This window comes from Camelus bactrianus, chromosome 11, assembly GCF_048773025.1.
Source record: "Camelus bactrianus isolate YW-2024 breed Bactrian camel chromosome 11, ASM4877302v1, whole genome shotgun sequence".
NCBI classification, from domain to species: Eukaryota; Metazoa; Chordata; class Mammalia; order Artiodactyla; family Camelidae; genus Camelus; species Camelus bactrianus.
Window position 1 is genome coordinate 64,477,760 of NC_133549.1, and position 13,782 is coordinate 64,491,541.

The following is a 13,782-nucleotide window of genomic DNA, read 5'->3' on the forward strand; positions in this document are numbered from 1 at the left end:
ATAAAATTATCTATGGATTAGAAAAACAAGTGACCTTTTAAAGCAAAAATATCATCCAGTCTTGGGGAGGGGGGTCCCTTCTTTGAGTCATTGATAATTTCAACTGTTCCATATTTCCTACAAAAGCAACCTTTACTGTGTTAACAAAAGCACTGGGAAAGATTGAAGTGTTGAGAACTCAGAAAATGTGCGCATATCCTTTGATTAAGGTTCAGCACTCTCCCAAAACCAGTCTTCTTTTAGTTCCTCTTAAGCCAATAAACATTTATTTAGCACATTATGTTCAAAACAATACCCTAGACATTTAGAAAAGAAAGACAAGTAAGCTTCAGTATGGTGATGAGAGAGGCACAAGTAGCTGTAATATAACAGGCAGAAAAAGCGCTGAATTGATTACAAACATTCCAACAAGAGCCTTTAAGGACAGATAGTTTTCTGGCATGAGAGATAAGAGGGGAAAACGAGCCAGGTGAAGGGACTCATGTGCAAAGGGGCAGAGATAGAAATTATTTTTGTCTAAGAATAGCAGATAGTCAAGTTCAGTAGACTTTGGGGGTAAAAACAGGAAACTGGGTGAGAAATAGGCTATGAAATAAGTTATAGCTTAAATACAAAGTGTTAAAAGCCAAGGAGAGAGTTAATATTCAGTTCCATAGGCAATAGACACTTCACACAGCATACCCAAAGTGGGAGCCTTCTTCCACCAACCTACCTTTCTTCTGTCTGTATTTCTTACCTCAGGGACTGACACCTCTGGCCTGAAGCAGAAACCCAGAGGTCATCTGGGCTATTCCCTCCTTTTCATTCTACTCTCCAGGTTCTTTATATTGTCTCTTTAGAAGCTTTTGTTTCTGTCACCCTCTCTCCAACAAACGGCCATTGCTTCTCATAATGGCTCTCTGGATTACTGCCCTGGCCCACACTCCCTCCAAGCCATCCTCCATAACACAGAAACAGGGCCTCAATCTCAGCTCTGTCTTCCACTCTATCATTATGAAAAGTAAATGCATCGATTATGGCCCTCATCATAACTCCACACTCATCTCACACCTCTAATAGAGCCATCTCTCTATGTACATATGACATATTTGCACCTGCTTAAAACTCTCCAATAGCTTCCTGCTGCCTTATAAGATAAAGTCCAAAGCATGATTTGGATAAAGTCTAAAGTATGGTTTATGAGGCAATTTATTATATCACTTCTGACTAAATTTTCACTCTCATCTTCCATTCATGGAGTTTGACAACAAACTATTTGTTAGGCCCAGAATGGGAAATGTTTGGCATCCTTGACCTAGAACAACTCGCTCCCTCACACAGCTCCTTGTATGTACCTATCACACCACTCATTATGAAAGGGAGCAGGACCCTGTGCCTCTTCCCCTCCCCAAGACCCTGCCTCTTGTTTATAGAAAAGCTGAAGTCTCCCAGGCCTCCCTGAGTCATAGAAGAGAAGGCTCAACAAGTTGATTAGGAAAGCCTGCAGGCACTGGGGGATGGCTACGACTCTGACCACCTATCTCAATGATTAACTGAGATTACTCCCCCATCTCCCTTTCAAAGTGTCATGGCTGAACAGAATCTCTGGAGATTGTTTGGTGGGGGGAGGGGGGCTGCTGGGTCTACCAGACTGCAGGCATTCTGATTAAATCAAATTTCCTTTTTGTTACCAAGGCTGTTGCCCCCAGGATCATACCCTTGCCCCTCCCTCAAATAGAAACCAATTACTCTTAACTAAGTCTCAGGAGGCAGCTGCAGAGAAGTAATAAGAACTGATTAGAACCCACCCAGTCCAAGATGGTGGAGGATTTGACTTTCAGTGGAACTTGAGCCTCATTATATGCTCATTATAATATATTAACATGCTAAATGACACACCTACCAGTGCCATTACAGTTGACGATTGCCATGACAACAACTGGAAAAGCCCATGCAAGAAGTGAAAAACTCAAACAAGGCTCCATCACACACGGAACAAGGACATGATGGTGGAAGCCTCTCATAAAAGTCCACGTGGCCTGACCACCAGGCCAGAGCTGTGTCTACTGGCCATCTTGGCTGACAGCTCCCTGCTTGAGCACCTCTTCCTTGCTTGAGTGCTTTTCCTTCCCTTCTCCCTGCTCAAGCACTTTTTTTCCATTTCCCCTTCTGAGCAATAAAGCAGCTGTTCACTTTGACCCTCTGCCTCTGCTGTGCAAATTCTTTCACAGCCTGGGCAAGAACAGACACTTTGGTGGGCTTCCTAATTTAGGGATCCCTCCAACCACTAACAATTTTAGTGTTTTATAATTAGCTGTTAACATACAGCCTCCCCAGCTTTACCAGGAACTCAATAAGGGAAGGGGCCATGCTTGACTCATCCTGAAAATTCAGGGCTAGCACACTATAAATAATAAACAAATGGTAGTTGACTTAATGAAAATATGAATGAAATTCTAGACTTTAAACACCTTAAACCAAGAGCCACAATGTTGAGTGATATTTAAAAAGTTACCAAGAGAGCTGGCAGTTAAACCAAAAGTAAAAGTTAAGTTTTGTGATGGCATATGGTAGTCTTTAAATCAAAAGGAATTACTGGCGGGATGGTATAGCTCAAGTAGTAGAGCACATGCTTAGCATGCAGAAGGTCCTGGATTCATTCCCCAATACTTCCTCCAAACATAAATAAATGAATAAAGCTAATTACCTCCCCTCATTAAATTAAAAATCAAAAGGAATTCCTAATGCAGACTATTCTGTCATTTCCCAGGTCTAGAACCTGGAAAAGTAAATTTTTATAAGTTCTGAATAAACAAATCTCAACTTGCATAGTTTATTTGGGGTTTGATCAGGTCAAAGTGATTTAGAATCAAGTATAAAATTATATTCGGTCTTTTTTTGGCAAGAAATAAAAAGACAGGCTACATAGTTCACTTTCAAATTATAAATAAAAAGAGCAGGCACACAATTTCTATTACTAATTTTCATTTTTAAATAAAAGGATTAAAAAATCCTTTCATTAGGGCTGCCATAACAAAGTGCCACAGAATGTGTGGCTTAAACACCAGAAATTTATTTTCTCACAGTTGTGGAGGCTAGAAGCCCAGGATCAAAGTGTCACCAGGGCTGGTTTCTCAGACCTCTCTTATTGGCTTGCAGATGGTCACCTCACTGTGACATGTTCTTTTTTCTGCTTCCACACATCCTTGGTATGTCTCTCTGTATGTCTTAATCTCCTCTTACATAGATACCAGTCACATTGGACTAGGACCCACCCTAAAGAACCTATTTTAACTCAATACCTCTCTAAAGACCCTATCTCCAAATACAATCACTCAGTTACTGAGGGCTAAGGCTACAACATATGAATTTAAGAGGAACACAATTCACTCTGTATAAATCCTCACTACAAATGACACAAAAACTATAAAACAACTATCATCTTTTTAAATGTAATTTAGGGTTTTATTTGTTTATTAAATTAACAACCACCACTAACTAGAGCTATTACTTGGAGCTATTAAAGGAAGAGAGCAAAGCACATGTAGATGCCTCTCCAACTCCACCAGCCCCCTGGGCCACACATAACAGAGCAAAAAGATTTACATGTCATATAAACAGCTATAGCTAAAAGTCCTAATCCAAGAAGTATACTTATTCCTGGGGGGAAAAAATATGTAAACTTAAACACACCTAGGAAAAGATCACATGCTGAGACTAATATCAAATATTAGTGTCTAATAGTCTCTACTTAGCTACCTACAACCCTGAAACAAACAAACAATAAAACCAAGTTTGGACTCCACCATGCATTTGTTCAACAAATATTGATCCTCTTGGGGAGTGATGGAAATGTTAACTATCTTGATTGTGGTGGTGGTTTCATTGGTGTATACATCTATCAAAATTCATCAAATTGTACATCTGAAATATGTGTAGTTTACTGTACAGCGATCATACCACAATAAAGGTGTTAAAACATAAAACAAATTTTAAAAACCATTAAATAAATAAAAGGAGAAAAAAATGTGGAGAATTATGGAGAAATGTGTCTAAACTGAAGAACTGCAGTATCTTGCAAATCAGGGATGAGAACACAAATTGTTTCCTGAAAGAAAAAACTCATCTAAAAATCAGAAACCACATTTGTTAAGCCTTAATTTACAGTGCACTCAGTACTATGATTTAATATATATATACGCACACACACACAATTGACCCTTAAACAACATGTGTTTGAACTGAAGAGTCCACTTATACGTGGATTTGCTTCAAAAATAAATACTACAGTACCACACCATTGTTGGTTGAATCCACAGATGCAGAACCATGGATACTGAGGAACCTTGGATATGGAGAATCTTGGATGCGGAGATCCAACTGTACATTATATGCAGATTTTCGATTGCACAGAGGGTCTGCACCCCTAATGCCTACGTTGTTCAAGGGTTAACTGTATATCCAAATTCCAGCTATAACAAGGTTAAGCAACTTTCCCAGAGATTAAAAAGTTATGCTTAAATTATAACAAACTGTGTTCTCCTAAAGGAGAGGGACTGGCTCTTGAAAATCTCATTTCTCAGGCCATGCTTCCTAGTACCCCAAAGCCATTTCTAGGTAGAACAGAACCACTTGGCATGAGATTAACCACAGGCTTGGAGAGGAAAGGGAGTAGAAGTGGCTACCCTAAGTCACGGTGTGGGAGAGACAGATCCTTTTCAGAAGAAATGCACAATAGAACAATCACTCTTGGGTGTCCCCTTCAAGGTTTCAGTTGCCAAGTAACAATATGAGTATCAGTTTGGAAATTCCTGGTGACTTTGCCACTCAAGTATCAGCAGGTAGCTAAAAATGTAGGGCAGTGGATTTCTACTGTGGTTCCCCAAAATTGCAATTTAAAAGTTGAAATTTACAGTCTCCTACACCAGCTTCTCAAACTTTAAAGTGATACAAACCACCTGGGATCTTATCACACCATAGATTTTGATTCAGTGGGTCTGGGGAGACATGGGTGCGCCTAAAGGTCTGATGCTGCCAGTCCAGGGACAACACTTTGGTGGCAGCAAGGTCCTACTCTAGTGGCTGTACAATAAAATCACCTGGGAGGCTTTTTAAAAATACTGTTAATGGGGTCCTACCCCAGAGATTCTGATTTAATTGGCCTTAGGTATGGCCTGGCAGGGGTGGTGGAGGCAGATATCAGAATGTTTATAACTTCCTCAAGTGATGTCTTTTTGAAGCTAAGGTTGAGAAGCACTCGTGCAGGTAACTGTAAATGTAAACTTCTTCATGTGATGTACCACACTATAATTTCAGACTTGTATGGAATCTCTTCCCTCATTTCCACATCTGCCACCTCGAGTTCAATCCATCAAAACAAAGCATGCCATGGGTACTCAAAATCCTAGAGCCCACCATAACCTAATGCATATGTGGATCCATAACACTATCTAGCAGTAGACTGTTGAATAAAAAAGAGCTGCAGAACGTGGATCCAAGTTCTCTCAGTTGCAGTAGTTTTCCTAGAGCTGCTACCAATATCCCTGCTAGGACCTAAGAGAGCTAACTGAGCATGTTACAGAGAATTGATGGAGGTTACCCCTGGGAAATCCTTATAAATTTATTCCATATGGGGACCATCCAACGCCATTAAAAAGACAAAGAAGGGGCACCATTCTGGGGCAAACCTTGTGCCAAGAGTCAGAATCATGCTTGCCACTGGCTGATATAAATGCCAGCATAGCCATTCTCATGTTGTAATCACTTGGGAGCTTTTTAAATTACTGCCTGGTCCTTCTCCCCAAGATTCTGATGTAACTGGCTTCCTGTGAGGCCTGGGCATTGGAACTTTTAAAAGCTCCCCCAGGTGATTTTAATGTGCAGCCAAGGTTAAAAACCACTGGGCTGACAGGATCTCAGCAGTGAGAAGAATTTTCTGAATTGCCTAGTTAGCACTATTCCCCCAAATGAGGCTTTTGTGTCTCTCACAGAGGTTGGCCACAAACCACTCCAGAATAATTTATCTCACAAGAGCTCTCAACTGTGTGTGACATCTTGCCCATTTCTTACCCTGGGAGACCAGTGGGAGTGCAGGGTATCTCCATGAGAAAATGGTCAGTCTAGAGCAGGGTCTCCAAATTAAGAACCTGGAGCCAAATCTTGCCATTTGCCTGTTTCTGTAAATAAAGTTTTATTTGGAACACAGCCACATCCATTTGTTTATATATTGTCTATGGCTTCTTTCAAACTATAATAGCAGAGTAGTTACAACAGAGACTTCACGGTTGTCAAAGCTGGAACTATTTACTTTCTGGACCTAGGCACAGAAAAAGTTTGCCAACCACTGGTCTAGAGTCATAGAGTTGTCAAGCTGCAGCAGTATCTCCTGGGACAAGCTGGATGTTCTAAAATAGATCGTGGGTTCTATGAAGGGTAGAATCACACCGCAAGCAGCGAAAATGTCCACATCTGAAGGGATATGGACTCTTCCATCCTTTCAGCCAACTGAACCATAGTTGCTTCCATCAATCTAGCATTTTCCACTAAAATGACAAGTGGGTCTGCGTTTATCAGCATATACCACCTGGCTGCCTACAGAATCAGCTTATAAGAGAAAGATTTTATTCCACAGCTAAGCTAGAAGTGTATATCTCTGGGATCAGTCTGAATTTGTGGAGGAAAAGATTGAAAGAAAATGTATTAATAGAAGTGAAGTGGATCAGGGGTGATCAGAGAACCCAGAACAACAGGGCAACAATATTGGAGTAAGTAGAAAGAAAATCAGAGTCTGATAGAATAAAAGGTCTAGAAAGCAAGCTGAGAAGAGGTGAAGCATGTTCAGAGACTAACATCTGCCCACAGCTAATGTTAAAGCTACCAGGTTCTGGTGGGGAGGAGAAAAGCACCCCTGGTATAACCACCACGCACACTCCTGTGGGACTTGTGCTATTTTAATCAAATAGCTGCTAGTTTTTCTTATGCTTATTTTAATTTAAAAAGTGGCTTCCTTTTTCTCAACTATTTGTTTCTCAAAGAATGCTATAGCCTAACAACTTTCCCATGGGAGAAGTTTTTTGGCAGTAAAAGAACACAGAAATTGAAGAATTCACTTTATTAGAATCAACTCAACTATACTGAATCACCTTACACTTTAAAGCATTATTGAGACAGAATTAAGTTTATTTCTTCATCCTACCACAAAAATAACACTTTATACTTAATAAGACTTGGGCCTAAAAGTGTTTAAAAGACATTTAATTTACTAATTTTCGAGGTTACTTGTTAAGATTATAGTCAAAACTATAATATTTGCTTATAAAGTGATCTACAAGAACACTATATGTGTGCAGACTTGTCTCTGAGATTTTCTTGGAACTTTCATGATTAATTCTGACATAAACTCTATGGATAGAATAATCAGCAAGGCTGCAAAAAAGAAGCTTGGAGATAAAAGCAAGGAAACATAAGTAAATGGCATCATGCTCATTCAAAATGACCTACAGAAATGACAGAAAAACAACCACAAACAAATGAAACTTGAATTCTTTTCTGGAAGAAACAAAGGAAATTATATTCTGGAAGGCTAAGAAGCCAAAGCAGGTCCTCTCTCTGCTCCCTGGAAGTCAATCAGATCTGCCTGTAGTACAGTAGAAATGAACCCTTTGAGCATCTAGGCATTTATTTTTTTCCCTTGGCTAAAAGACAGGAGAAAGAAATTATGTTAATAGTGGGGTATGGTAGACAGGTTCTGCAATAGGAACCAGGGAGGAAAGAAAAATATGGTGCTTAGAGAAGTAAGGATTAACTGTCAGCCATCCAAACACTTGGACAAGGAGAGGAGAGAGATTAGGGAAAAAGCTGAAAGGGGTTGTTCTCATAAGGAATTTTGTATGATTCTAGGTACATGATTCATTGGGGCCCATGTGATAGAGTGAGGCACAGTTAGAAAAAGAAGTAATCTTCCTTCTTCTGAAGAAGCCCAATGCCACTCGGCTATCCTGAGGATTAGCAACTTTAGAGGCATTAGGAATTTGGCATGTCCATTTCCAGTCTAAAAATGGGTATCACTGGCAGTTATCATCCACCATCAGTAAGATAAAACCAGGAAAAATGGAAAAACATGGTGGATAGACCATGGAGCATTGGCAAGTCACAGTGAGAGGCTCCAAAGTTTGGAGATAAAGGGAAGAGCAGAAGAAAAGTTTTGCAGGAAAATCTCCATGCTACCATAATCAAGTGAGGGCAATTACAAGGACCCTGGATTGCTGCTACTAATGGAACTTCTTCTGAAATTTCAACCACTGATGAGGAGGTAATAGGCCAGGGAATCAGATGACATGAGGAAGACAAGCATCTGGCCTACATAGTCCATGATCAAGGGAACTGGAAACAATGAGGCCCCACAGAGACTTGAGTGTAATTCTCAGATTGGAATGTGGTTTGGAAATTGGAAGGACCCATTAAAACCCTGGTAACTCAATAACCTTCTTGTCCCACAAGAGCAGGAGTTTGTGGATCGAAACTTGAAAACTGCTCCAACAGAACTCTTCTCTATGTCTTTACTCCTTTCCGTGTGTCTTTCAACTTTGCACTTGATATAACTGTTTAATGCTAGGTACTCATTGCTTAACTCTCCCCAAAGTCAATTCCCCAAGGAGATGGTGGTGATAGGACCAATTCACCATCATCCCCTGAGGCAGATCTGCCAGAGCTAGATTGCCTTACAGGCTTCTTGCCAACCTATAATTGTCAGTAAGTCAGTTGCCTAACCTGATAAAGTCAGCTGTGATCTGGGTGGATAGATGACCAGTCAGCAGATGCAGACTTAACAGAAAAGGAACCCCTAAAAAGGAGGCAACAGAAAGATAATAGTAATTAGGGCTGTTCACAAACATTCATATTCTTCTGAGCACAGGGCAAGATCACACATCTAGCATCCCCACTGACCATATGACTTTCTTTGACAAAAGCAATGTGAGTGGAAGTGACATATGTCACAAAAAGCTGGACATTTTAGAAGCCCCTCATGATTCATCATGTTCTCTTTCCCCTGTTGTAACAATAGTGGAAATAAATGTTGAGATGGACTCCCCCATTAGCCTGGGTCCCTGAGTGCCTGTATTAAGCAGAGACCCCCACAACCAAGTCACATTAAACATGTAGCTTGAGCAGAAAATGAACTTTTGCTAAGCCTAAGAGATTTAGGGGTTGTCTTATCACAGCAACCCCCAACTCTTATCACTAGCTTTATGCTGACTGATAAAAAGTTGAGCAGGTATTCTTAAACTTGACCTAATGAGTATTATAGAGTATATAAAAGCCATCCCTAAGGGACTCCCAGAAATAGATGTGAGACACTATTGAAGTGGAAACTGCAAAAAGGCTAAGAGGTCCTACAAGAGTTAGAGGTGAGAGCCAGAGGAATAATGTTTATTACTATTGCTCTAACTCTATATTTGCCTCTTGAAAACATGGGATATATTTACATCAGAAGATATATTTGAACCTTTGCCCTCCAAAAAGATCTCCTATCTTTATAGGAGATAATATGTTATAAGGAGCTTGTTATTGTGTTTACCTTATAGGATTTTAAGTCAACTCTTCTAGCTCACATTCAACATGAATCTGACACAGGGCAAATTATATTTTGTGGCAAATAGCATTATAGACAGTTTCATTATGTAATGCTGTAGCATGATTTAGCAGTTTATATCTCCTTCAGAGAGTATACAACATAGAGATGTAAATTCTTTAATCGAAATTCTGCATAAATAGGTTTTCTGCACTGCATTGCCAAACTTGGATCTTGAAAGTGATAAAGTGCAGATGCCTACAGTTGCAATCATAAAAATGTAATTGCTGAGAAAAAATTATTTCTGATCCATTGGAGGAATTTATTACAGAAGGATTTAACTGTGTAAGTTATCTCACAGAGAAAATGAAAGTGAATGATTGAAATATATCCCAGGCTGAACTTCCTGCAAAATGACCTAGTGATTTACCTATGCCCAAGAGAAAAAAATAGATTAAAGATAAATCAAGTTTGGTGGGGAAGACTCTAGTAACTATAAAAAGAGCAGAATAAAGATTTATGAATAAATGAATTTAGAAGTCAGAGTGACATAATAGTATCTATGACCAATTACTCCAAAAATTAAAATGTAATTTTGACTTTGAGTTATATACAGAGATGGTAAGTAATTTCTGTGGAAACTTTAAAGCAAAGGAATATAGCATGAAGATAAATAATGAAGAAAGGTGAGAAGTTATTAATGGGGTTACTAAATTGATAACTATCTGATGGTATTATGAACTTAATAATCATTAACTTCTTTTGGAATGTCTTCCATTATAATCAAAGATTATATTATATACTTAATATAAACCATGTAACTATTTCAAATTAAACACTCTTTGAAAAAAAAAGGAATGTTATGAGATATTTAGTCTGATACTACTCTAAAAGAAAAATCTTTAATATAATTTAATGGGATTTTTTTAATTTGTATTGATAGGTAATACATGATCAAAGTGACAGATACAAAAAGATTGTGCATCAAATCCAAAAAGGTCAGTTATTTTAAATTAATGATTCTTTGACTGTGAAATGCACTAGTTTTTTTAAGGAGACTATCATTATAATGAAAATTAAGAGTGTATCCAAATAACTCAGTTGTATTAGAATTCTCCTTTATGATATAGTTCCTGAACATATGAACATAGTAAATATTCTATAAATTATTAATATTTTTAATTTATTTAACTTGAAAATTGCTAAGATCTAGAAGCTTTTTTTTCCTGAGATATTGGTGAAATGGTATACCAAACTGCTTTGAAGATAAAACTAGCAATTACACTTATGTGTAACTGGGAACTATCTGGCATTTAAGTACTAATTTCCCTTCCCTTGACTCATCTACTTGCAGATCATGAAAAGTTTGAATCTAGGCATCACATTAAAAGCCCTCTAAAATTAGCATAATCGCAATTTTTAAAAGAGTTAAACGTCTTCCAATCAAATCAAATTCTTCAGGTCATTTTCACCCTTTTTAATTTTCTAGGTGGACTCAATAAATGTTTATAGGTTAAATAGTTTTTAAACATGAAAACAGAAAAAACACACAAATTGTGAACAGCATACTCCTAATGTGAATTTACCTAGAATTCTCTCTATTGACTGCTCTAATAGCGTATTTGACTAAAGCAAAACATATGTTGGTTTCAGCTAGAATATAAAAAAGTTTCTCCATAATGATACTTTCTCTGTTTATAAGCAATATATCAGCAGCCTTTATGACTAGCAAGTCTTAAGTGACCAACTCTAATGTTTCATTGTTATAGGGAAAATAAGGGTTATACAGTGGCATTAATGTATCTGCCTTCACCAGCTATCTCCAAAATGAAGGCCATTTCCCCACCCCACCCCAAGTAAATTGCATTGGAATAAAATCTGAAATGGTTTATGAGAACTCATTTAAAACTTTCTCAAAAAAACTTGGTGATTTATATGAAAAAGCATAAGGATTCTCATACCTTGGCCACTTTTACATTTAGTAACTAATCCTAGGGAAATAATTGGAACTGATGACAAAAATTCATGTATGAAGATTTTCAGCACAAAATTATTTATAACAGTAAAAAACAGAAACAACCTACATGCCCAAAAATGAAAGGCTACTTTAAAAAACTATTGTTCAGCCATATGATAGATAATTAAACAGCATTTTTATTAAACCATACTTACAAAGAATGAGGAAATTATTAAAACACCATTTTAAATGGAAGGCTAAGATAAAATCTACATATACAGTACTATCTCCACCTTGTTCACATATATCTTTTATATATTTAAGATACTTTTTTTATATTATAAAGTACTAAGAAGATAATAAAAATCACCCATAATTTTACGTTCACTGGAAGTAAATGCATCAAAACACTAATATTTACCTCTTAGTGGTAAAACTGTGAGTGCTTTTTTATTTTCTGGGTTTTGTTTTTATTTTGTTTTTCCAATTTTTTCAGTGAAACTTATTAGGAAAACAATGTACATTTTTTTTGTTTCTTTTTAACATGAGACCATTCTGTGGGTGGCTAAGATAGGGACCTCAATGGAGTCTCCATAGTCATCTAGTATCAATTTCATACCAGATATTAATGCCTTTAAGACTGCCAAAGTTCATGATTAAACTATCTCAGTGAGGCACATGTTTTAAATTCTTTCCAGTAGTCCATATTGACTGTGCCAAGTAAAAATGTGTACAAAGCCTATTCTCAGAGCTACTCCCCTCCCCACTGTCCACCTCACAAAGAAGACAAGCAGAAGATTTTTAAATGATCAGAGGTAAGGTCAGTATAGCTTCTCACTCAAGAAACCCTTGAGTGCTTCAAGGCCTTATAAATAGGGATAAATTGTCTTAGGAGATATGATGTAAGGTAGGCCTAAAGAGGTGTTTCCTCACAAATTTTGGGTTAAAAAAATTTAAATCTATACTATAGTATAAGTTTTTTAAAGCACTGCTCTAAGAAAATTCAATAAATAAAATCTGGACTTACTTAGTAAGTCGGAGAATCATTATACATATAAACAAAGAAATGTTCACAATATGAAAGACTTCATCACAGAACTCCTTAAATATCTGCTTTTCTCTTACATTTTGGTATTTTTAAAGTAATTTACTGTTTGACAAATGAGCCACCATGTGCTTTGGAGCAAGTCACTGAAGGCTGTTTCCTCATCTATATAATAAGGATGGTTTCGACTATGCTGACTGCCTCATTCAGTTTTCATGACTATCAAGCAAGATAATTTAAATAAAGTTACTTTGAAAACTGCATATGCATATTATTACTTCTGTTGCTTTTAAAACAGAATCTGGGGAGGAACTTTCAGAATTTTATCACTACTATTACTAAGTACACACTTTCTTAACATTTTAACAACACTTTAAAAGATAATTTTAGATGACATAGTCATTCAATAAATATCAAATCTTTCCTTGGTTCATTATCTATTTTTCCTATGTTCTTTAATTCTTCTGCAGTTACTGCACATTGCAATTTCCATAATATTAATACCTGGATTATGAGAGGCTCCAGTAGCTTCTCTACTGTAAATGTTTGGACCTGCAGATCTTGAGCACTGATATTCAGTGTGATTGGTGTTTCAGCTGACATGCTGCCTGTGCACAAAAACAAAAAGATATTTATTAACAAAGAAAAATACTTTCTAAAGGAAAGCACCAGTGAAAATCACAGAGTACATGAGATTAGTATTCAGCACCACTTCCTGCTATCAGCTATAGCCCTCAGAGGACCAGGATGCCAAGTCCACCAACAGAAAAACAAGATATTCCCCAACTGTTCTCTGAGGTCATGCTTCTGGGCTTAGGTCCTCTGAAATTAATCTATGCTACTATGTTCATGACTAAAATAATAACCCAGTCAAGGTGAGTTTGCATTTGATCAGGAGTATTAAGTGAAAAAGAAAGGCAAGTTGGTGAGAAGTATCTTAAGCAACCAAGTCCTTTGACTTTCATAAGACAAAGCACTGAGGCAACCAGAGTCTGTATTTTGCCTATTCTTATTAATGACAACTCAGATAAGGAGTCAGGTAGGACTTTGGAAGACATGTGCTTCATTTCTATTCATCTGGGGAATTATTTATTTGAGGGTTTTGACTGGAGAAGAAAGATGAAGACAATCTTTCTGTACAGAAAAGAAACTAATATAAATTGCCATAGCTATTACAAAATGAGGAAAGAATATAAGAAGGCATTGATATTTGTGCTAGACAAAATAAGA

At 37.4% G+C, this 13,782-nt stretch overlaps 1 protein-coding gene across 9 annotated transcripts in view; it reads right to left on the bottom strand.

The window, feature by feature from the left end:
• CTNNA3 (catenin alpha 3) overlaps nucleotides 1–13,782 on the bottom strand; it is a 1,350,411-nt gene that overhangs the window by 1,272,940 nt on the left and 63,689 nt on the right. For 7 of the 9 annotated variants that reach the window (XM_074374085.1, XM_074374091.1, XM_074374088.1 and 4 more), the window contains one exon: nucleotides 13,057–13,160. In XM_074374085.1, coding sequence (XP_074230186.1) covers nucleotides 13,057–13,155 — 99 coding nt within the window. In that variant the 5' untranslated portion in view covers nucleotides 13,156–13,160. Of the gene's footprint in view, nucleotides 1–8,748; nucleotides 8,822–13,056; nucleotides 13,161–13,782 lie in introns of those variants that run through there. The other 2 variants (XM_074374092.1, XM_074374090.1) reach the window with 1 other exon arrangement.